This window comes from Lithobates pipiens, unplaced genomic scaffold, assembly GCF_037356315.1.
Source record: "Lithobates pipiens isolate NorthernLeopardFrog02 unplaced genomic scaffold, aLitPip1_a1.2 Scaffold_8, whole genome shotgun sequence".
Taxonomy (NCBI): domain Eukaryota; kingdom Metazoa; phylum Chordata; class Amphibia; order Anura; family Ranidae; genus Lithobates; species Lithobates pipiens.
The window spans coordinates 249,895,993-249,920,857 of NW_027507903.1; the positions used below are offsets into that span (position 1 = coordinate 249,895,993).

At 43.4% G+C, this 24,865-nt stretch overlaps 1 protein-coding gene across 2 annotated transcripts in view; it reads left to right on the top strand.

Annotated features, from left to right (window-relative positions):
• Positions 1-20,283: 20,283 nt before the first annotated feature.
• The window catches only part of HMGA2 (high mobility group AT-hook 2), a 155,142-nt gene continuing 150,560 nt past the window's right edge, over positions 20,284-24,865 (top strand). Inside the window, exons 1-2 of one of the 2 annotated variants that reach the window (XM_077470034.1) lie at positions 20,284-20,771; positions 23,539-23,628. In XM_077470034.1, coding sequence (XP_077326160.1) covers positions 20,667-20,771; positions 23,539-23,628 — 195 coding nt within the window. In that variant the 5' untranslated portion in view covers positions 20,284-20,666. Of the gene's footprint in view, positions 20,772-22,377; positions 22,480-23,538; positions 23,629-24,865 lie in introns of those variants that run through there. The other variant, XM_077470033.1, reaches the window with a different exon arrangement.

Here is a 24,865-nt window from a genome sequence, read left to right on the forward strand (position 1 = left end):
ATACCAGGAAAGCATTCAATCTTAAATGGGATTCTTGGTTTATTTACAAACAGATACCTCCATATGACCGTACCCTAATGTTGTTTTTGATTTGTATACATGTTTTCTTTGTTTCCATTATTTTATGTCTTTTTTTTATTCTATTGTTGTTTTATGTCTATGACAATAGTTATTTGGAGTGGCACTTTTTTATATGCCACATAAGATAAACCATCTGTTTATAAGAACACACATTTTCAGTGTATCCATAATTGACTACTTTTCATATGTATGTCCTAATATTGTGGCTTCAAATATTTGTAAGAAAACCTTTTAAAATTAAATTAAAAATTTGTCATTAAAAAATAAATAAAATACATATGAATGTGAGCAGCTTAAAAATGAACTTCAGTCTCAAACCCCCACCACCCATTTTTCTTCCCTCTTCATATACTAACCTGCCTACTAAATCCAGGGTTGTCCTGCTACGATCCGCTGTTATCTTTCTCTTTGATGTCTCTTTGTGCAGCTTCATGAGCAAGTACACAACATTGTTGCCTAGACAAGAATGGTGACGGAAAGTAAAAAATAAAATAAAAAAATGTCTGTTTTAGATTGTAGAGAATATGGTGGTGAGCAGAGGAGCAAGGAAAAGCCTTAAGGTAATGTATCTTGGGCACATGCCCTTTTGACAAAAATAAGACGCTCGGTTGGTCAACAATCGTACAGTGTGTACGAGGCTTAAGTCTTCCGGAGTGTGGGTTGGCCTTTCTTGTGCTCATATACAATGCAGGACCAGGTGACATTAGAGGGCTGCAAACTGGTTGGAGCAAGGAATAAGTATTTCAATTTTTCTCTAGCCTGAGGTTTAGCTTTAAAAGAGATGTTCTGGATTGTTAAAAAAAAACATTTATACTCACCTAGGTGGATGCAAGATCTTTCCAGAGCCTGGACTGGCTGAGTGACGTCAAAACGAACTGCGCTCCTGTGATCCATAGGTGAAGTATGGGCAAAAAAGCTTTGGCCATACCTATCCTTTAATAGTGTATTAAACTTAGCATCATATAGGTAACTTTACAGCATCCCAAATCAAGAATTACCATATAAACAAGCACTAGAAAATGCTCTTTTGATAATCAACCAGGGGATAAACAGATAGGATACAAAGCAGCCTATCTACACCATCTTTTCATCTATCCACACTACTGATATGGCTCTATTCCCTCCAATCATAAAGTTTTATGTCAGCTCTTAAAGAAGAATGCATAGCAGGGTGGATAAAAATCAATGTTACTCAAACTATGAAGCTACTTCTAGAAACACTGGAGCGCAAAACGCGACGCAAATTTACACTAAATTAAAAACTCTTTTATGAACAGGGGAACAAATGTGGGAGATTACTCGCCAGAGCTATCCAAAGTAAGACAGCTAGCACCAATGTCCACATTATTAAAGATTCCCTAGGCAAGTCATATTCGGCTTCTGCTGATAGCGCTTTTATAGGGAACTCTACAACCTACCCCACCAACCCAAAGTTCCTATAGGCCAAAATCCAAGGAAAGCCCTTGTTATGGATTTTTTAAAGAAGTTCAGCCCCAAACCAATACCCAGGGAAGACACCCTCGAGCTAGACAACCCCATATCCGAGGAGGAACTCAAGAGAGTGAATAAACAACTAAAAGCGGGCAAGAGTCCTGGCCCAGACACCACCCTATTTCAAAACATTTGTAGACACCCTTTCAGCCCCGTTCCCGAAAGCTTTCTACTCTCTCACCTCAACGACCTTACCTTTCCACAAACTACTAGAGGCGCATATCACAGTCATACCAAAAGAGGGGAAAGACGCCACATCAGTTGCCACCTACAGACCAATTTCCCTACTTAATGTAGATCTTAAATTATTTGCAAAAATTTTAGCGAAACTACCTCCTACCCCTCCTACCTTCAATTATAGAGAAAAACCAAATAGGATTTGTCCCTGGCAGGGAAGCCAGGGGCAACACCATTAAAGCAATCAATCTACACCATTGGCTCTCCACCCAGAAACAAAGGGGCTTTTTTCTGTCACTGGATGGGAAGAAGGCATTTGACAGGTTGGCTTGGGACTACCTGGGGGCGGTCTTACACCACCTAGGACTACAAAATTGAATGTTTAACTTTATTATGTCTCTGTACACTACACCTACGGCACAGATTAGAGTCAACGACCACCTGTCAGACGCCTTCTCCATCCGGAACGGAACGAGGCAAGGATGACCATTATCCTCAATCCATTTTATTTTAACTTTAGAACCCCTCCTCCGTTGCTTACGTTTAAATGAAAACATAAAGGGCATACCCATAGCAGGACACACTTACAAGCTAGTGGCTTTCGCCGATGATATCTTGCTATTCTTAAGTGACCCACTAACCTCGATACCCAACCTGCTAAAAGATTTTAACTTATTTTGCACATATCCAACTTAAAATTTAACTTTTCTAAATCCCATGCTCTCAACGTTTCCCTCCCGAAAGACCTTGTCACACTATACCAAAGCAATTTCCCCTTTGTGTGGAAACAAAATGCCATCACATATCTGGGAATCCAATTAACCACACTTCTATCGGACCCTTACACAAGAAACTTCACACCACTGATTCGCACCATCTGTGCAAATGGTATAAACCCCATTTCTCTTGGTTTAGACACGCGGCCATTCTGAAGATGAACATCCTCCCCTGGATCCTGTATTTACTGCAAACAATTCCTATCAGGCTTCCCGCAGCATTCTTCCAGACAGTTAAATGGCTGTTTCTAAACTTTTTCTGTAAACACAAATGCCCAAGGATAAGTTTTGGCCAACTCTTGAAACCAAAAACTAAAGGGGGAATTAGTCTCCCAGACCTTAAAAATTATTCCTGGGCTTTCCACCTGGGAAGAATAGTCGACTGGTCAGTACACGAGGGGATCAAAGACTGGATGAGTCTAGAGAATTCCTTTTTGCATTTACCAATTAAAACTACCCCTTGGATCCTCCCTTGTCACATTCCTGGAATCGTAAAAGATCATTAGACCTCACACCTATTAGACTTAATACGGCCTTTGCCCCTGGGATGTCCAACAACTTCCTGATGAGTATATGGCCGCATACTAGCCCATCACTTCTTTCAAGATGGTAAATTTCTAGAACGTAATTCACTCCCAATAAACTCGGATAACCAACCCTTCCCATACTGGACTTATTTCCAGATCCGCCACTTCCTTAAAACAACGAACCGAGGCTCATCCATATCTCGAGACCTAACCCCATTCGAAAACCTCTGCACCCAATCTACACCGCAGCAACACTTGATCTCCAATATTCATTCAATGCTCTTTGCATCAGTCTCCATTAAGGATGGGAAAGTTTCTGAGGAGAACTGGGATTGCATTTTCACACACATAAAGGCTCACTTATTGTCACGACACAAGAGAATAACTATAAAACCCTCTTGTGCTGGTACCGAACACCGGAATTGCTTCACAAAATTAATCTCGATACATCAGACAAATGTTGGAAATGCTCAACTGAAACAGGTACACTCCTACATGTTTGGAGGTCTTGCCCACTATGTCAGATTTTCTGGACACAGGTACACAACATCACCTCTCAAGTTACCACATACCCTCTGGAGTACACTCCAGCTAGACTTATTCTTCAACACTCCTCCACATCAGCCTATTCATACAGGAAATCTTTGGGAATACATATGATCAATGCAGCTAAACTTTGCATCCCAGCTCACTGGGGCTCACCCAAAGCCCCAACTATATCCGAATGGCTTACCTGCATGGGAAGAATAGCTGAGATGGAGAAACTAATCCACATGGCATGAGATTTCCCATCAAAATTCTCTTGGATTTGGGCCTGCTGGACCCACTTCTGTACCACAGAGAGATATACCTCCATTATGGATCTAAACAGTCCCAAACTCCCCAACAGCTGACTGAAGTACCCCAGCCAGCTATCACTTGAAGATCACCCTATCTACCTCACACACAGAATATTCCCATCTCACCCTAAGCAGATCCCGTGGGGGGACTCCCCTAGACAGGGGTCCCCTCACAGGACTATTCATATCCTCAGCACTCGGTGGGGACCAGGGAGGCGACGCCTTTGGACCCCTCTCTACCCCTTCTCCTCTTTTCTTGCCTTCACCTTTGTCCCCCTCTCCTTGATACCCCCCTTCTTGCCTCTTCCCCACCCACCCAGACGACGACATCCCACTTAATCATCCTTATAATTACTTTAGCCTAGGTGACTGACCATTCCCCTTACTCCCCACCCCAACTAGACGGCCCCCACACAGCTTTATTCCATTTTAATTCCAACACCTCCCTATCTACTCAAATACAAATAGACAGATATATATACATAAACTATGTGCCACCTCTACAATTAGCCCCATATTCAATGAGCTAAATATAGTTTTCTATTTAAGATACATTAAAAATGTAGTCTATTCAGCATGAAATGGAGCTTAGTTATGTAGTATGAGGCTGTATATTCTGCAATATTTAAATTTTTGGTAAACTCATTCAATGAATCCACGCTCTGCCAGCTGAGATAACATGCACTGCACTGATGCATTCACACAATTTCACAGTAACAATGAGATAAAACAAAGTTCAGGAATATTCCTTTATCCCATTGTTTTGCAAATCTATGTACACTACAAACTGTATGATTGAATTGGTTCTGATATCGCTGTTTTACAAACCTGACAGGTTATTATTCTAAATAGGAAACCTTAATTTTGTTTGCAAATACGAAAGATTCTAACTACCGGCAAGAATAAGTCCTTACATTTAAAGAGCACCTGCCATTTCAGATCCATCATGGCAGCACCAGTTAGTGGGCATCCACTCACCTGCTTCCTCCACATCCTTCACCTTGTTGTGTCACTGCCAAATCACCAGCCATCCCATTAAAGTGAATGAGACTGTCTGTGAGTCAACAGCAGGTCAGAGGAGGAGCCGCTGCCGGACAGAGATGACAGTTTCTCTTTAAAAATCATAATTTAAACTAGAAAATGCATTTCCTGGAGAAAATGCGTGGGAATGCTGAATAGCATCAAAACTGCCCCATCATATTGCCCCCACCAAAACTGCCCATCATATTCTTCTATTATAAATCAGTACATGGTGTGTCTGTGCTCTCCCCCAAGCTCTGTAACCTGAGATGCTCCAGCCGCCTCCCCCCACTGCCCATCACTGTGTATAAGAAGCTTTGGTAACCATGGAAACAAAACAGACAACAAAAGCCTGGATGCCCTAAACTTAATGACATTTTATGAAATGGTCACTAAACTTAAACAGATTTTTCACAAAAACTGTAAAAGGTATCAAAAAAGATATAGCCAGATAGCTGAATATTTTGTGAACATTTTAAAGTTTGTTTGGCATCTGTAGGTGAAATATGAAGGAGCTGAAACTTTTGGCAGCGGAAGCAGATTTTATGGATTTTAAGCATGCTCTCATTGACTTCAATGTTAAAAAAAGTGTTAAAAACCTTAATATTTTAAAAAGTATAAATAGTAGAAAAAAAGTTGAAGAAGTCCCATCATCAGCTGAAAGAGCGAAACATTTTAAAAGTTGAATGGCTTTAATAGCTGAAAGTATGCAGAATTTACGTAGAGCCAAAAAACGTACAGAATAATAATAAAAAGATGATTTATTAAAAAAAAAAACGAATAACAAAATAGTGGGACTGCTAAAGCAGTCCCACTAAATAAAAAATCGAATAACAATAGTGGGACTGCTAAAGCAGTCCCACTAATCAAGTTGATTTATATCAAGCCTTTTTACTAGTGATTTAAATTGTGATTTAAATCAACTTGATTTAAATCAAACCCACCCTGGTGCATAGCAAAAAAAAACTCCCAAACATTGCTTTAAGAGGCTGTAAGCTTCACACCATTATGATGGATTTAAAGACCCATTAATAAAGGACTTTCCTTGCTGTGATAAAAATGATGTCTGCTATTTCTGCAGGTTACATGATGGAGCTCTGGAAGTGTTATTAATTGAAAACAACAAAAAGGTAATTTTTTTTACTCTAAATAGAAATATCATAAACTTATTGTTGGCATCCGGGTTTGATTAATATGAATCATGAATTTTAATGACAGGTTCACTGGGACTATAGATTAATTATTTGACTAGTTTTACTATTTGATTAATTCATGTTTTTTAACCTAATTGTGAAAATTAACATTTGTGTTTCACATTGCTTTAGCAAGACCAATAGGAATTATCTGCAGAATATTAAATTAATAGTGTTTCATTTTCAATATATAATAGTCGAAAACAGATAAAATAGATTTTAATTCTAGACTTTAAATCTTAGCACTGACCAAAATCTTTTTTGTCTTTTTTTGCATTGGTACATGAATCACAAGAGCAAAAAAGCCTGATATATGTTCTAACATTTCATTTGTCTAAATGTGCTTTTGCTCCTGTCTCTCCCCTTTAAAGAAGAGAACCCTAGCATTACCTGCTACTGAGACAGGAAGTGAGAGTAACACTGACACAGACAGCAATACAAAACTCACGAGGTTTAACCATAGCCTTCTCTGCACACAACACAAAAAAAATATTTTCCAACTGTCTGTCCCACTGCTGTATCTTTCCAAATATCTAACATAAATGTCACCTTCCCAACTAAACTGTTAAATAAACAGATATTGCTTAATGGGATAGAATCTGCATCTGTTCGCATTTGGGATCATTAAATGTCTGTTAGATTAAAAATATCCAGATCTATTAAATATTGCCATATCCAGATCAGATTTAAAAGTGGTTCAGTGAAAGAAAGTATTATGTTAATGTCCTCTCATTAGATTGCACTTTAAAATTGATCAGACTGTATATAGGATGGCTGCTTGGCCATAAATATAGGAGGGCAGTTGGACCTGTGACCCTTTGTAATTTTGTGTATCATTATTGCGCTATACAGGATTTATTTTTTTAAAAAGGTAGTTGGAAGCAAGGATATGATTTAACCACCAGTCCAAAGACAGGTGTATGTACTTGTAATGTGTATGTAATTTTTTGAAGTTTGTGAACTTCACATGACTCACATGTATGCCCATTGTTTCCTACAAATAAATATTTAAAATAAGAAGTGCTCAAAATCAGTTTTTAATACTTCTCCATCCTTCTTCAGTGCTGAAATTTACTTCAAGCTTTGGATGGGATTTACTAAAACGGGTGCATAGAATGTGGTGCAGCTATGCATTGTAACCAATCAGCTTCCAGGTTTTATTGTCAAAGCTGAAGTTAAAGTTGATTGGTTACTATGCATAGCTGCACCACATTCTGTGTGCACCAGCTTTAGTAAGCCTCCCCTTTGTGTATTTGTGTGTTGATGGAGGACATTTGACCTCATCCTGGTATTCCTAAAACCAATCTTTTACTTGTTTAGAAGTGTGTGTAGGGGCATTATTATCCTTCACTGGGGAAACATCACCAGTGTGTATGGCAGAGGACTACTATACAAGTAGAATGGTCTCACAGGCTTTGGCCATTATTCAAGCATGCAGAGCAATATTTAAATGACTCCCCTCCGTGGATAAATTAGGGGCTATTGTAATTTTGGATAAGTGTGATTACCTTAAAGAGTTAGAGAATATAGTGGGATACAGAGAAACTTATGTCCCCCTCCCAGCTGATCCTCGTCCCTCATACAGAAAACTACTGGAGGATATTGTAGATCGGGGCTTTACTTGTGGCATACTTGACAAAAAAGAGAAAGCATTTTTAGTTCTGACTTCTTCTCGTATCCCTATATACTACTTACCCAAAATACATAAAAACCCAGTTCATCCACATGAGTTCTATCACCTCATGTGCAGGAAAATATATTGATGGTTTTCTCCAACCTTTGGTTAAGTCTTTACCAGCATACTAAACATACTATCAATTTATTAAATAATTGTTCATATAGCGAGGGTTATTGGCTATTTACTGCAGACGTTACGTCTTTATATACAGTAATCCCTCATCATTGGGAAATTTCATTGATAAAACATTTTCTTAATAGGGACTCAGGTTTACCGGTTAAACAGAGGAAGTTTATTATGGAGCTTCTAAGGTTTGCCACCACGCACAACTTTTTTTGGTTTAACAATAAATTTTACCTACAGAACAGGGGCAAAATTTCTGTTCATGGGGAAATGGAAGGAGGACGTCGTCTTTGCCAACCGTAGACCAGAATTGGTCCTATGGGCTAGGTACATCAACGACATCCTCCTCCTATGGAATGGATCTAAGGAGTCTTTACTAACTTTCATGGAGTTTTTGAATAACGATAGGGGCATAGAATTCAAGTATGAGGCAGATCAACATACTATTAATTTTTTTGGTTTACAAATACGAGCGGAAGGGGGTCAGTTCCTTGCTTCAACCTATTTTACACCTGATAGGAATACTTTCATTCCCCGTGATAGTTGTCACCATCACTCTTGGTTAGATTCTGTTCCTAAAAGCTAATACATGCGCTTACGGCACAATTGCACTAATACAAAGGACTTCAGGAGGCAAGCTAACATTTTGACCAACAGGTTTTTAGAGAAGGGTTATTCGGCCCAAGTTCTTGAGCAGAGAATCGCTGAAGTTGAACAACTGGATAGAGGTCAGCTTCTGGTTGAGAAGCCTGTGAGGGGTGGTGGTGCTTGGCCTTTAGTCATGGGCTATTCACATCAGCACTTTCTAATCAAGAAATTGGTATGCAAACATTGGCATATAATAAAAAATTACTTAATATTGGACCCTATTCTTCCTGATCTACCACAGGCAGTTTTTAGAGGCATTCCCGCCTTGAAAGACTCATTGGCCACTGGTGTTTGTGATCCTCCATCTACTAGACTGATGTTCTTTCAAAATTTGGTAGGATACCATAAATGTAAAAGATGTGCTGTATGTAGTATCAATAATATCCGAGACAGGAAAACCACTAAAATTGTCTCTAAAGCCGCGTACACACGTAGCCGTCTGTCCGACGTACTTAGTCCGTCGGACTTTCCGAACGGGCTACTTGCCCACACACGGCACTTTTTCAGCAGACTAATATGGCGTACTAAGTCCGCCGTACTATCTGCCCTACTTTTGAAATGAACGGACTCGCCCACACACGCGGAGAAAAGTCCGCTCATTTCGAGCGCGTCTCCAGGTAGGCGGGGCCCGCGAAGGAGACGTCGCTGGCCCCGCCGCCTGGTATGGACTTAAAGGGGAACCCCAACGCCGAAAAAAATCGGCGTGGGGGTCCCCCCAAAGTCCACAACAGACCCTTGTCTACCCGGCCGGCCAGGAAAGGAGGGGCGAGCGAGCGCCCCCCCTCCTGAGCCGTACCAGGCCGCGTGCCCTCAACATGGGGGGTGCCTTGGGGAAGTGGGGCCGCGCGGCCCCCCCACCCCAAAGCACCTTGTCCCCATGTTGATGAGGGAAGGGGCCTCTTCCCGACAACCCTGGCCGCTGGTTGTCGGGGTCTGCGGGCGGGGGGCTTATCGGAATCCGGGAGCCCCCTTTAATAAGGGGGCCCCCGGATACCGGCCCCCCACCCTATGTGAATGAGTATGGGGTACAATGTACCCCTACCCATTCACCTGTAAAATAAAAGTACAAAAAAAACACAACACACGAGATAAAATACTTTATTGCACAGCTCCGGGGGTCTTCCGTCTTCGGGGGTCTTCTCGCCGGACTCCTCCGCTATCTTCTTGTAGCTCTTTTGCTAGCGGAGGAGCCCGGCTTTCTTCCTCGCCGCCGGCCTCTTCTTCCGACTTCGGGGGTCTTGTCCCCCTCTTCGGTTCTTCTGCCGGGCCACCGCGCCTTCTTATAGCTCTTTTACAGGCGGTGGCCCGGTCTTCTGTCGCCGCCGCCGCCTTCTGTTCTTCTCTTCTTCTTCTTCAGATGTTGCCTCGCCGAGTCCTCCGCTTACAATGACAGGGAACGGGCACGCGGCGACTTATATAGGGACAAGGGGCGGGGTCTTCGGTGGATGTCACATGGGTTCATGTCACATGGGTTGATGTCACATGGCGACAGTCCCAGCATCCTCCGGGACTGTGACATCATAAGGGGGCGGGGTCACCATGTGACATGAACCCATGTGACATCCACCGAAGACCCCGCCCCTTGTCCCTATATAAGTCGCCGCGTGCCCGCTCCCGTCATTGTGAGCGGAGGACTCGGCGAGGCAACATCTGAAGAAGAAGAAGAAGACAAGAACAGAAGAACGGAAGGCGGCGGCGGCGGCGGCGGTGGCCCGGCAGAAGAACCGAAGAGGGGGACAAGACCCCCGAAGTCGGAAGAAGAGGCCGGCGGCGAGGAAGAAAGCCGGGCTCCTCCGCTAGTAAAAGAGTTACAAGAAGATAGCGGAGGAGTCCGGCGAGAAGACCCCCGAAGACGGAAGACCCCCGGAGCTGTGCAATAAATTATTTTATCTTGTGTGTTGTGTTTTTTTTTGTACTTTATTTGACAGGTGAATGGGTAGGGGTACATTGTACCCCATACTCATTCACATAGGGTTGGGGGCCGGTATCCGGGGGCCCCCTTATTAAAGGGGGCTCCCGGTTTCCGATAAGCCCCCCGCCCGCAGACCCCGACAACCAACGGCCAGGGTTGTTGGGAAGAGGCCCTTGTCCTCATCAACATGGGGACAAGGCGCTTTGGGGTGGGGGGGCCGCGCGGCCCCCCCTTCCCCAAGGCACCCCCATGTTGAGGGCACGCGGCCTGGTACGGCTCAGGAGGGGGGCGCTCGCTCGCCCCTCTTTTCCTGGCCGGCCGGGTAGCATGCTCGGACAAGGGTCTGTTGTGGACTTTGGGGGGACCCCCACGCCGATTTTTTCCGGCGTTGGGGTTCCCCTTTAAGTCAATACCAGGTGGTGGGGCCAGCGGCGTCTCCTTCGCGGGCCCCGCCTACCTGCAGACCCGCTCGAAATGAGCTGACTTTTCTCCGGGCGGGAAAAGTCCGCTCATTTCAAAAGTACGGCGGACTGGCATACACACGGCCGGAATGTCCGCCGAAATGCGAGTCCGGCGGGAAGATTGGAGTGCAAAACTTCTTTCTAAGTCCGCCGTACTTTCGGGTCAAAAAATATGCCGGAGGCTACACACGGGGGGATTGTCTGGCGGACTTGAGTTTGCCGGACTTTTTCACCCGCTTGTTTGATCGTGTGTATGCGGCATAACAGTGCCTCCCAAGAATTTAAAATAAAGTCTTTTATTACATGCTCTACCACCCATGTCATTCACCTCTTAATTTGTCCCTGTGGTTTAGAGCACATAGGGTGTACGGTGAGACCACTCCAAGTAGGATTAAACAAGTACCGGTACATTGGAAACATCAAGAGAGGTTTTTTTAGGTCATCCAGTTTTGAGGCATTACTGGGAGGTACACAACAAGAATCCTAGGGGCACATCATTCATAGCGATTGATAAACTTAGAACACATTGGAGAGGGGGACCCAAGAGACATGCTATTTCCAAACTTGAAATGAGCTGGATATACCGTGTCAAAGGTTTAAGACCTTTGGGCTTGAATGCCGACATTGAAATGAATGCCTTTATTGACAACTCATGATATGCATATTTACTTGTATGTAAGAATTATTTGTATTTTTATTTTCCAGTTTTTAAATCTTCCTTTAAACTGTTTTTTTTTTTTAGTAATGTACTGTTTGTCCACTAGACGTCGACATTTCAAAGTGACGATCGGTTAAAATGACATGATCCCATTGAAAATAGGAGAATGGTGATCGTTATCCTTTTTGATATGATCTAAATAAGTTAGCTGTTTCGTTTTTATTAAAATTTCCCCATGATCAATTAATGTAGTAGGCAACTCCAGAAGTCACATTGAGATATGCCTATCCTTTGTGTAAATTACCTACATATGTAACTGGGAAATTGGTTATTAAGTGTAAGTGTGACTTGAATGTCCCTCTACACTCGTTCTGATATGGCTGTCATGGGCAAACAGGGTTCAGTTTTTGTTCTCTGTATACCAGTTAGATGGCCACTAATAGAAAACGAGATTTGAATACTCTTCCTTTTTTAGATACGGCTGCCATGTGAGAGTGAGGTTTGGTTTCCCCTCCAAGTTTTTCCAAAATGGCCACCACACCAAACGAGGCTTGGTTGCCCGTTCCGTGTATATAAAATGATGGCTCAGTGCGTCGCCCGTGCCCCTGGCAGATGTCACGTATGACGAAACATGTCGGCCGGACCTACACACTGAAATCATCACGCCTTATGTGACCCCAGAAGTGTGGGTGTTCATTTGAAATTTTATTGCCGGCAAGTGCTTTTATACTGTTTTTGTATACCCCTTGGAAAACTTTTTACAATAAATGAGCTGTGTTTGAAAAAAAAAACGATAACCACTACTGGCGCCTTAATTTTTCTCACTTGCTCCATGCCTATTTTGGGAGATCAAATTTTTGAAGAAAGTGGACGGATGGTGGCCATTGATTGAAGAGGATGCCCGGAACTTAAAGGGGTTGTAAAGGTAAATGTTTTTTCACCTTAATGCATTAAGGTGAAAAAACATCTCACAGTGCCGGCGCCCCCAGCCCCCCTGTTTTACTTACCTGACCCCTCGAAAGTCCCGCGCTCGTCCCCCGACGTCCTTTCCCCCGTTCAGCCTGGCCGCTGATTGGCTGGAGTGTATGGATGGAAAGCAGCGCAGCCATTGGCTCGCGCTGCTGTCAATCACATCCACTGACGCGGAGCGCCGGGGGCGGGGGCGTGTGATACAGCGAGCGGCTATAGCCGCCGGCTGTATCACGGAAGCGTGCCCGCAGATGCTTCTCACCATGAGAGGGAGCTCGCATGAACGTGAGAAGCACCTGCCGGAGGAAGCCGAGACAGCCGCCGAGGGACCACAGAAGAGCAGGTTCGGGGCCACTCTGTGCAAAACAAGCTGCACAGTGGAGGTAAGTATAATATGTTTGTTATTTAAAAAAATAAAATAAATTCACTTTACAATCCCTTTAAGCATACATCTTGATCCAGGATCCATCTCAGACCCCGCAGAGGTCTATATCTGTTGGCATATGTGACCTTTCTACAATAGGAGGTCCACACCTTCTGTTAAGAGTGTTTACTTCTTCTGGCTCTTGCTTCACGAGGGATTCATCACTTTCCTTTGGCGGCGGTTGAAATTATGAAAATCCTTCCCCTCTTTCCCGATCCTTATCCCCGCAGAATCTGACATACCATCTTTTCAGAGACATTATCTCACAAGTTATTTGTATTCGCTTTTCAGAGACATTGCTTTAAGAGTCATCTTTATTTATAATTTATACAATATATACTTTTTTTTCAATGCATTACAGTGTGTTTGCTTTTTAAATTTAGAGTTTATGCATTTTTAGTAGCATGACCGTTTCCACTTACTAGCTCTGTACATGATTATATTGCATGTTTTGTATCGCTGCTTCATCCTTTTACAGGTTTTTTTTTTTTTACTCAGTAATATCAGTAGCGCGGTATATACACTTTGATTACATTCCCACAATAAATTGGCTATACTGTACAACTAAATATCCCATTTAGCTATAGACGTGGGTTTAAAACATCCTATGACTTAGTTGGTTGTTGGAACGCCTGCGGCTGGAAGGTTGTAAAGGTGCACAATGTAAAATACAGTCCATTTATCTTGTACACATTCCTGAAGACCCCCAGCAGGAGGGGCGAAACGTGTTGGGCGGGGTTTCCAGTGATGCCACTTCCGGCCTGTGTGTGAATGCAATGCTTTCATCTTTACATTTTTAATTTAAAAAAAAAGTACACTATGATGCCCTCTCCTCTTTTTGTCCATGCCAAGGCTGACTGCACTCCCGCACATGACTTCTTCCCCACTCGGCCAATGAAAAAGGCCAGCGATCGATACCCAGAAGCCAGCCACTCGTAGATGCCAGTGGCCGGGTGGGGCGATCCGAAACATCGAATCGCTGGATCTAAGGGGAGTTTGGTTCTGTTTTAAGAGATTGCGCATATATATTTTTTTCTACATGTAGGAGGATATTACTATAATTATAAAAAAAAAAAGAACTGTATAGTGCTGTGGTAAAAGTTTGGTTGTGTATTGAGTAAGCTTTATGCCACTTATGAACAGCAGTTACTGGAATTGTATCTTTTATTTACATTTGAACATAGCACAGGTTTTTGTTAACTAATGTAGAGAATACAGGTTATCATAAACAGGGTTTTCTGAATATGCTATGAACGAGGAGCTTTGTGGACTCCGGTGCCGGTCTTTGTTCATTGAGGGAATACCTGGGTTTTCCTTTTGAACCGCCTTGGAGTGTAGCCACTGCACTATAACTCGTGTAGCCATGTGAACATAGCCCCCTCATCCTCCTGAACATAGCAGTGCTGTCCTACGTGTGCTGTCTTAGGTGTCCTGTGTGAACTGTCCAATGTGTTCTGCCCTATATGTACTGTCATGTGCTAATCCTATGTGTCCTGTGTAAACTGTTCTACAGTATATGTGTGCTGTCTAATGTACGCTGTGCTATGTGTGTAATCTCCTGTGTGTACTGCCCTATTTACTCTATGTATTTTCTGTCCTATGGTCTACAGTGGTGTGAAAAAGTGTTTGCCCCCTTCCTCATTTCCTGTTCCTTTGCATGTTTGTCACACTTAAGTGTTTCAGAACATCAAACCAATTTAAACAATAGTCAAGGACAACACAAGTAAACACAAAATGCAATTTGTAAATTAAGGTGTTTATTATTAAAGGTGAAAAAAAATCCAAACCATCATGGCCCTGTGTGAAAAAGTGATTGCCCCCTAAACCTAATAACTGGTTGGGCCACCCTTAGCAGCAACAACTGCAACCAAGCGTTTGCGATAACGTGCAATGAGGCTTTTACAGCGTCCTGGAGGAATTTTGGCCCACTCATCTTTGCAGAATTGTCCTAATTCAGTTACATTAGAGGGTTTTCGAGCATGAACGGCCTTTTTAAGGTCATACCACAACATCTCAATAGGATTCAGGTCAGGACTTTGGCTAGGCCACTCCAAAGTCTTCATTTGGTTTTTCTTCAGCCATTCGGTGGTGGACTTGCTGGTGTGTTTAGGATCATTGTCCTGCTGCAGAACCCAAGTTCGTTTCAGCTTGAGTACACGAACAGATGGTCGGACATTCTCCTTCAGGATCTCTTGGTAGACAGCAGAATTCATAGTTCCTTTTATCACGGCAAGTCTTCCAGGTCCTGAAGCAGCAAAACAGCCCCAGACCATCACACTACCACCACCATATTTTACTGTTGGTATAATGTTCTTTTTATGAAATGCAGTGTTCCTTCTACGCCAGATATACTTGGACACACACCTTCCAAAGAGTTCCACTTTTGTCTCATCGGTCCACAGAATGTTGTCCCAAAAGTCTTGGGGATCATCAAGATGTGTTGTGGAGAAATTGAGACGAGCTTTGATGTTCTTTTTGCTCAGCAGTGGTTTTCTCCTTGGAACTCTGCCATGCAGGCCATTTTTGCCCAGTCTTTTCCTGATGGTGGAGGCATGAACGCTGACCTTAACTGAGGCAAGTGAGGCCTGCAGTTCCTTGGACGTTGTGGGGTCTTTTGTGACCTCTTGGATGAGTCGTCGCTGCGCTCTTGGGGTAATTTTGGGCGGCCGGCCACTCCTGGGAAGGTTCACCACTGTTCCATGTCTTCGCCATTTGTGGATAATGGCTCTCACTGTGGTTCGCTGGATTCCCAAAGCTTTGGAAATGGCTTTATAACCCTTTCCAGACTGATAGATCTCAATTACTTTCTTTCTCAATTGTTCCTGAATTTATTTGGGTCTCGGCATGATGTGTAGCTTTTAAGGATCTTCTGGTGGACCTTACTGTGTCAAGCAGCTCCTATTTAAGTGATGCCTTGATTGTGAACAGGTGTGGCAATAATCAGGCCTGGGTGTGGCTAGAGAAATTGAACTCAGGTGTGGACAACCACAGTTATAGTATGTTTTAACAAGGGGGGCAATCACTTTTTCACACAGGGCCATGATGGTTTGGATTTTTTTTCACCTTTAATAATAAACACCTTAATTTACAAATTGCATTTTGTGTTTACTTGTGTTGTCCTTGACTATTGTTTAAATGTTGTGTTGTGCTTTGTCCTATGTGTGTGTCCGGTGCAGTGTTATGTCCTATGTGTGTGTCCCGTGCAGTGTTGTGTTTTGTGTCCTCTCTCTCTCCCTAATGGGCTACCCTTATGCAGGCTATCCCACCTTCAGTGTATTGTGAATGCTGCTGCTAGACTAATACACCTCACTAACTGATCCATGACTGCTGCTCCTCTCTGCCCATCCCTTCACTGGCTTCCCCTACCCTACTGTATAAAATTCAAAATGCTAACCACAACATAAGAGGCCGTCCACAAAATCGCCCCCAGCTATATCACCAACCTCATCTGCGTATATCACCCTAATTGTCCCCTCCCAGAACCTCCTGCTCTCTAGCTCCCTTGTTACCTCCTCTCATCCTCGCCTTCAGGACTTCTCCAGAGCCTCTCTCATCCTCTGGAACTCCCTGCCCCGGTATATCTGATTAGCCCTAACCTGTCCACCTTTAGATCCCTGAAAACTCACTTATTCAGGGAAGCCTATCCCACACCCAGAATGTAAGCTCTACACGCAGGGCCCTCCTGTATTGAACTCTACTGTAATTGTGCTGCCCCCCTCTACATTGTAAACTACTGGTGCTATATAAATTGTGTATAATAATATGTGTGTGTCCCGTGCAGTGTTGTGTCCTGTGCAGTGTTGTGCCCTATGTGTGTCCCCCGTGCAGTGTTGTGTCCTATGTGTGTGTCCAGTGCAGTGATGTGTCCTATGTGTGTGCCCCGTGCAGTGTTGTGTCCTATGTGTGTGTCCCGTGCAATGTTGTATTCTATGTGTGTGTCCCATGCAGTTTTGTGTGTCTTATGGTTGTGTCCCATGCAGCGTTGTGTTGTGTGTGTCCCGTGCAGTGTTACATAGTTACATAATTAGTCAGGCTGAAAAAAGACACAAGTTAATCCAGTTCAACCATTAAAAAAATATGTAGCTCCCTGCTCCTGATGGGCAGACGCTATTATTTTTTCAAATTTAGTTGTCTGAAGCTGTAATTTGGCTCAGACTATTTCTCTCTAAAAGTTCTGGTTTCTGTACCAGTCCAGCTGGGTTGCACTGGTTCCCACTTGACTGTAGGTGTCGCTGTCACTGCAGGTAGGTGTGAAAATGCAGTAGGCTGGATGTATTGAATACAACCTCTTGCTCGGAAATAGCTCAGTGGGAGTGGTTTCCCTGCTGTGCATTCTAGGAGAGGGTATTTAAGGTACAGACACCATTTTTGGATGGTTCTTTTCCGGGGCCCGCTATCCCGACCTCATGGCCCTCCTGGCCTGGGGTCTCTGTCGCATTGTCCTGCGCCTCGGGGCCGGCTGGCCTGAGGCTCTGCAACTGAGAGTGTAGGCCCAGAAATGTCTTGGGGTCTACTGATCCAGGGGTGGTCCTGTGCTGTCTTACCTCCGGGGAGAAGCCAAGAGAACTGGAGGATCAAGGGGAGGACTTTTCCGGTGGAGGACCGAGCACAAGGCTGGTCTCTCTGGAGGAGCCTGGAAACTCAGGTGGAGGACTCAACCCGGATCAATACCCATACAGTATCGCCGGGTCAGCTGAAAGAATCTGGTACTGTATGGTAGTTCTTCTAAAACTCTCAAGATTTCTAAGTTCAATTGACAAGTCTGTGGCAGAGACTTTATTTAGCATCTCATCGGCTGCTAGGACAAGTGAGAGGGGCCTATCCAGTGATTGCTGGATCCAGTCTGTGGAGCTGTTTGTCCTCTGGATCTGACTAATACCTCTAACCCACAATTACTAGGTGCCTGAACTCCCCTTTATCCTCTAACCCTCTATTGGAGGACTATTTTTTTTGTTATTCCTGAATAAATGTTAAAAAGAGGACTAAGAGTCAGAATCATCATCATTTGGGCTACTTTCCAGCGGGACCCCTAAGACGGAGAGGCGAGCAGGTGAGGTAACGGTAAGCCCAAACAAAACCAGCAGCTCCTTCAGGGGTTAGTGCTACAAATATTTAAATAAATAAAATAAAAAAAATATCTTACAATCCAATATACCCAATTCTATACCCACAGTTGATCCAGAGGAAGGCAAAAAAACCCAGCAAAGCATGATCCAATTTGCTACAGAAGGGGAAAAAATTCCTTCCTGATCCTCCAAGAGGCAATCGGATTTTCTCTGGATCAACTTTACCTATAAATGTTAGTACCCAGTTATATTATATACAGTAAATTTAGGAAAGTATCCAGGCCTTTCTTAAAGCAATCTACTGATCTGGCCAGAACCACCTCTGGAGGGAGTCTTTTCCACATTTTCACAGCTCTTACTGTGAAGAAAGTTCAGTGTTGTGTTGTGTCCTATGTGTGTGTCCCGTACAGTGTTGTGTGTCCTATGTTTGTGTCCTGTGCAGTGTTGTGTGTCCTATGTGTGTGTCCCGTGCAGTGTTGTGGGTCCTATGTGTGTGTCCCATGCAGTGTTGTGTTGTATCCCATGTGTGTGTCCCATGCAGCGTTGTGTGTGTTTCCCGTGCAGTATGTGTCCTATGTGTGTGTCCCGTGTAGTGTTGTGTGTCCTATGTGTATGTCCCGTACAGTTTTGTGTGTCCCGTGCAGTGTGTATTATGTGTCCTATGTGTGTGTGTCCGTGCAGTGTTATGTGTCCTATGAGTGTGTCCTTGACAGTTGTGTGTTCCGTGCAGTATTGTGTTGTGTGTCCTACGTGTCCCATGCAGCGCTGTATGTTGTATCCTGGACAGTGTCGTGTGTCCCGTGCAGTGTTGTATCCTATGTGTGTGTCCCGTGCAGTGTTGTGTGTCCTATGTGTGTGTCCTGTGCAGTGTTGTGTATACTATGTGTGTGTCCTGCTCAGTGTTGTGTGTCCCATGTGTGTGACCCGGGCAGTGTTGTGTGTCCCGTGCAGTGTTATGTGTCCTATGTGTATGTCCTGTGCAGTGTTGTGTATCCTATGTGTGTCCTGTGCAGTGTATTGTGTCCTATGTGTGTGTCCGGTACAGTGTTGTGTGTCCCATGTGTGTTATGTTCTATGTGTGTCCTGTGCAGTGTGTTGTGTCCTATGTGTGTGTCCTATGCAGTGTTGTGTGTGTCCTATGTGTGTTGTATTACTTCATATTCCCATTGCACACGTTCCTGGATGCACTCTCGGATTTAGGTGCTGCAGCAACAACCAGCTGGATACTGGTTCAAGTCATGGTGAAGATATTTGCCAGCACACCATGGAATGACACAAATAGCATCCAAATGAGTGATTTATTGCATGATCACAACACAAGGATAGTGCAACGTTTCAGAGCCGTGCAGGGCCCCTATGTTTTGTGTCCCATAGCTATGAGTAAGCACTGATTACGGTGCGAAACGCGTCAGTATTTCCTGTACCCTGTTATTCTTTTGCTGTGGAATTTTTGATTGTGTTTTGATGTGACCCACGTTGTTTCAATTAAAGATGGGATTTTAAGTCTTTTTCCAGTGTGCGTCTATCCAGAGTTTTGTCCTGCTTGTTTGCTCATAGTATTGTTTAATGTAGTGTATCCTATGTGTGTGTCCCATGCAGTGTTGTGTTGTGTATCCTATGTGTATGTCTCGTGTAGTGTTATGTATCCTATGTTTGTGTCCCATGCAGTGTAGTGTTGTGTATCTTATGTGTGTGTCCTGTGCAGTGTTGTGTATCCTATGTGTGTGTCCTGTGCAGTGTTGTGTATCCTATGTTTGTGTCCCATGCAGTGTTGTGTATCCTATGTGTGTGTCCTGTGCAGTGTTGTGTAACCTATGTGTGTGTCCAGTGCAGTGTTTTGTATCCTATGTCTGTGTCCCCTGCAGTGTTGTGTATCCCATGTGTGTGTCCCATGAAGTGTTGTGTATCCCATGTGTGTGTCCCGTGCAGTGTTGTGTATCCTATGTGTGTGTCCCGTGCAGTGTTGTGTAGTGTGTGTCAGACATGTGTCCCGTGCAGTGTTGTGTATCCCATGTGTGTGTCCTGTGCAGTGCTGTGTATCCTACTATGTGTGTGTCCCGTGCAGTGTTGTGTTTCCTATGTGTGTGTCCCGTGTAGTGTGTGTCAGACATGTGTCCCGTGCAGTGTTGTGTAGTGCAGTGTTGTGTGTATCAGACATGTGTCCTGCCCTCTCCTCGCACAGCCCCCTCCTCTTTCTTCCACCCACGGGTAAAGGTGTTTTTTCTAGCCATCCCACTGTAATCCGTGGGCCGTCCTTCTATCACATGCCCTACTCACACAAACACAAGCCCTCCCTTACCCCCCAAATCACACACACGTGTGGGCATCCCGCAATACTTATACGTGCAGCTAAGTGGAAGTCGCAGCCCCATGTAGGAAAGTGGTGTCACCAGTTCCCTCGTGTGACCTGAACTGTCCCAATCATCAGCTCCCATAGCAGTGTCATTGGGCTGAGTGGTGTGTGTAGTGAGAGCCCCCCGTGTTCAGCCCGTACACATCCCCCGATCTCCTCCTCTCTCTTCTCGCAGCAGCAGCAGCAGGACGTCCGGTACGGCGGCGGCTCCTCGTGTGGATCCTCAAGGTGCAGCACAGAGCAGATCGCCGGCTGTGAGGAGAAATCACCATGAGCTCAAGGGAAAGTGCCCGCCAATCCACTTCCGAGGAGCAGCCTGCATCCCCCGAGGAGTCCCCGAAGAGGGCACGAGGGAGACCCCGGAAACCGCAAAAAGTCAGTACCCGCATCTTCCATGGCACACAATGGAGCCTCCTGCACTCACATTCACCCCTCTGTGTGTGTCCTTATGGGGGGTCAGTGCATGCTGCAGTCCTATTCACCACTGTGTGTGTGTTCTTCTTAGGGGAGTCCTTGCATGTCTACAGCCCTATTCACCCATGTGTATGTGTGTGTTCTTCTTATGGGACTCCTTGCATGCTACAGTCCTATTCACCCATGTGTATGTGTGTGTTCTTCTTATGGGACTCCTTGCATGCTACAGTCCTATTCACCCATGTGTATGTGTGTGTTCTTCTTATGGGACTCCTTGCATGCTACAGTCCTATTCACCCATGTGTATGTGTGTGTTCTTCTTAGGGGAGTCCTTGTATGTCTACAGTCCTATTCACCCATGTGTATGTGTGTGTTCTTCTTATGGGAGTCCATGTATGTCTACAGCCCTATTCACCCATGTGTATGTGTGTGTTCTTCTTAGGGGAGTCCTTGTATGTCTACAGTCCTATTCACCCATGTGTATGTGTGTGTTCTTCTTATGGGAGTCCATGTATGTCTACAGCCCTATTCACCCATGTGTATGTGTGTGTTCTTCTTATGGGACTCCTTGCATGCTGCAGTCCTATTCACCCATGTGTATGTGTGTGTTCTTCTTAGGGGAGTCCTTGTATGTCTACAGTCCTATTCACCCATGTGTATGTGTGTGTTCTTCTTATGGGAGTCCATGTATGTCTACAGCCCTATTCACCCATGTGTATGTGTGTGTTCTTCTTATGGGACTCCTTGCATGCTACAGTCCTATTCACCCATGTGTATGTGTGTGTTCTTCTTATGGGACTCCTTGCAAGTCTACAATCCTATTCACCCATGTGAATGTGTGTGTTCTTCTTATGGGACTCCTTGCATGCTACAGTCCTATTCACCCATGTGTATGTGTGTGTTCTTCTTATGGGACTCCTTGCATGCTACAGTCCTTTTCGCCCATGTGTATGTGTGTGTTCTTCTTAGGGGAGTCCTTGCATGTATACAATCCTATTCACCCATGTGTATGTGTGTGTGTTCTTCTTATGGGACTCCTTGCATGTCTACAATCCTATTCACCCATGTGTATGTGTGTGTTCTTCTTATGGGAATCCTTGTATGTCTACAGTCCTATTCACCCATGTGTGTGTGTGTGTGTGTGTGTTCTTATGGGAATCCTTGCATGCTACAGTCCTATTCACCCATGTGAATGTGTGTGTTCTTATGGGAGTCTTTGCAGGCTGCAGTCCTATTCACCCCTCTGTATGTGTGTCCTCCTTTTGGGAGCCCTGGCATGCCTGCAGTCCCATTCACCCATGTGTGTCCCCCTTATAGGAGTTGTCTGCCTGCAGTCCCAGTCACCTGTGTGTGTCCTCCTTATGGGGGTCATGCCTGAAGTCACCCATGTGTATGCATGGGTCCTCCTTATGGTATTCCCTCATGCCCCCAGTCCCATTGTGTGTTCATGTGTGTGTGTTCACCTTACTGGGGGTCAGTGCATGCACGGGGTCAGCCAGACCTCACTTGTCCTTTAGCTAAGCGGCAGGAGATCAGAGAGAGAGAGAGAGAGAGAGAGAGGGGGGCTTTACCTTGCCATGCTTGCCGCCCCTGCACAAAGCTCCCCTTGCAGACAATGAGAATTCCCCTCTTTGTGGCATGCATGTCGCTCTTTGATCCGATTGCCTGTGTAAGTTGGATGGCAAAGCCTCCCTTGCCGTGTCGATCTGCCACAATAAATGTTTCATGCAGTTGTGTGCTGAGCTGAGTGTGCTGCTTGCTGCCTGCGACTGCTTTCATTCATGGCTTCATTTCAGCTCCTGTGTGCCTAGCTATGGGCTATGTGTGGTTGTGCTTGGAGGGAAAATCCATTTACACACAGTTCTCAACAATCCAAGCTATCCCTGGTGCTGTAATTCAGCACACAATTTTCATATCGGTGCTAGGACTTTTTAAATAAACTGCTTTGAAGGGCTATGAAGATTTCCTGGCGAGGCAGTGTTTTTATTCCGATTATCATACTATGTTGTAACCAAGTCACATGATGCAGTATCAGCAAAGTATGTTTTTTGTTTTGTATTGTTATTTTTTTTTCTTTTATTTTTTTACAAAAACATGCTGACTTGTCCTGAGTAAAAGGTCTTGTTTACAAAAGATCGGTGTTGTTGCAGTGTTTTCCCATGTCATAAAATAGTTCACAACATTCTCCTTCCAGAGCGGTGTCATTCACTGTGCCCAGAATTTGTCACAGTTGTTTTTGGTCTTTTTTTTGTTTTGTTTTTTTGGTCTTTTTTTGTTTTGTTTTTTGATATATTGACATATCAAACTTTGTTTTGGAGAAACCACATGAGTGTGTTTGGAAAAGTTCCCTTTTGGATTGCACTGAATAAAATGCACTTTCAGCATTGTAAGGATTACTATGTTAGGTCACATGCTTTTTGTTTTATTCTATTTCAGGATATAAATTGTAATGAGCTTTATGTCATTGGTTAGGGAAAGTTTACAGCCCAGAGAGCACAACTTCCATTTTTATTACCTATCTCAGTGTGTAAATGTTTTCCTTTCCTTCAAATCATTGGATTTCCTACATTGGTTACATATGTTTCCCTGTAAGGGTTTTTAATACTACAGTATATCATGGCATAAGAAGGTTTAGCTGCCTTTTGAGATTTAGCAGTGTAGGAGATTTTTTATTTTTTTTCCCATGTTAAATTCTTTCTGGTATATCAAGTTTTGTTTCTGTATTTAGGAGCCAGCAACTGGAGAGCCTTCTCCTAAAAGACCCAGAGGAAGACCTAAGGGGAGCAAAAACAAAGGTCCTTCAAAATCTGCACAGAAGGTGAGCTTAGCAGCACATGCTCTCGAAATGTGTGGCCAAAGTGTGTGATTTCTATGGAGCTCTGCTAGTCCTCTCATTTACAGCCCATGCATATTTACTGACATGGTAAATGTTACAAATCAGAGACTGTTATAAAGATTTTTTTAAAAATAAATCAGAGACTGCTATAAAGAGTTCACAAAAAAAAGTCAGCGACTGTTCTAAATAATTTTTAAAAATAAATCACAGACTGTTATAAAGAGTTCCCAAAAAAAATAAAAAATAAAAGTTAGCGACTGTTCTAAATAATTTTTTTAAATAAATCGCAGACTGTTATAAAGACTTCCCAAAAAAAAATTAAAAATGTCAGCGACTGTTCTAAATAATTTTTTTAAATAAATCACAGACTGTTATAAAGACTTCCCAAAAAAATAAAATAAAAGTCAGAGACTATTCGAAATATTTTTTTTTTAAAAATCAGACTGTTATAAAGCGTTCAGAAAAATGAAAAAAATAAAAAAAAGTCAGAGACTGTTGTATAGACTTTGCAAAATATGAAAAAAATAAAAAAATCAGACTGTTATTGTAAACCACATGACTTTACTCTCTACACCCCCCAACTTGACTAGTATTCCATTTCTGCAGCGTTGTTTTGCTGTCACCACTTGTTCTTAATTCATGCTTGAAATAGCATATAGTAACCAAAAGGTCAAATTTATATATATATATATATATATATATATATATATATATATATATATATATAACTATATGTTGTATAGATGGTTCCCCTAAAATGGCTCATTATTTTGTCCATTTACACCAGTAAGGCAAAGTTCTCTAATGACAGCTCTCAATAAGTAACATTTACATAGTTGTCACTCCTGTGAAGTAAGAACAGTTGTTCTTAGCCTCATTTAACAGTATAATTGGAACATTTGAGTTGTTCCAGGTGGCTAACACTGTGTTGATATTTTTCTACATTCTTATGGTTTCGAGGTCTAATTTAATTGTTCAAGTTGGCAGAAGCACACAACAATGCTCTGTTTTATTTTGGGAAGTAACAGCGATTACATAGTATATAATAAAGGATACATGTACATTATCTTTGTACATGACTCATTCAAGTAGCTAAATCTTACATCCTTCCCTGGTACCTCTTGAAAACACCTTTTATTCAGTTCCAGCTGTCATTATTTTCAGAAAATAAACCCCCCCCCCGAATGGTAGATTATATTATTTGAATACTTGCCATTCT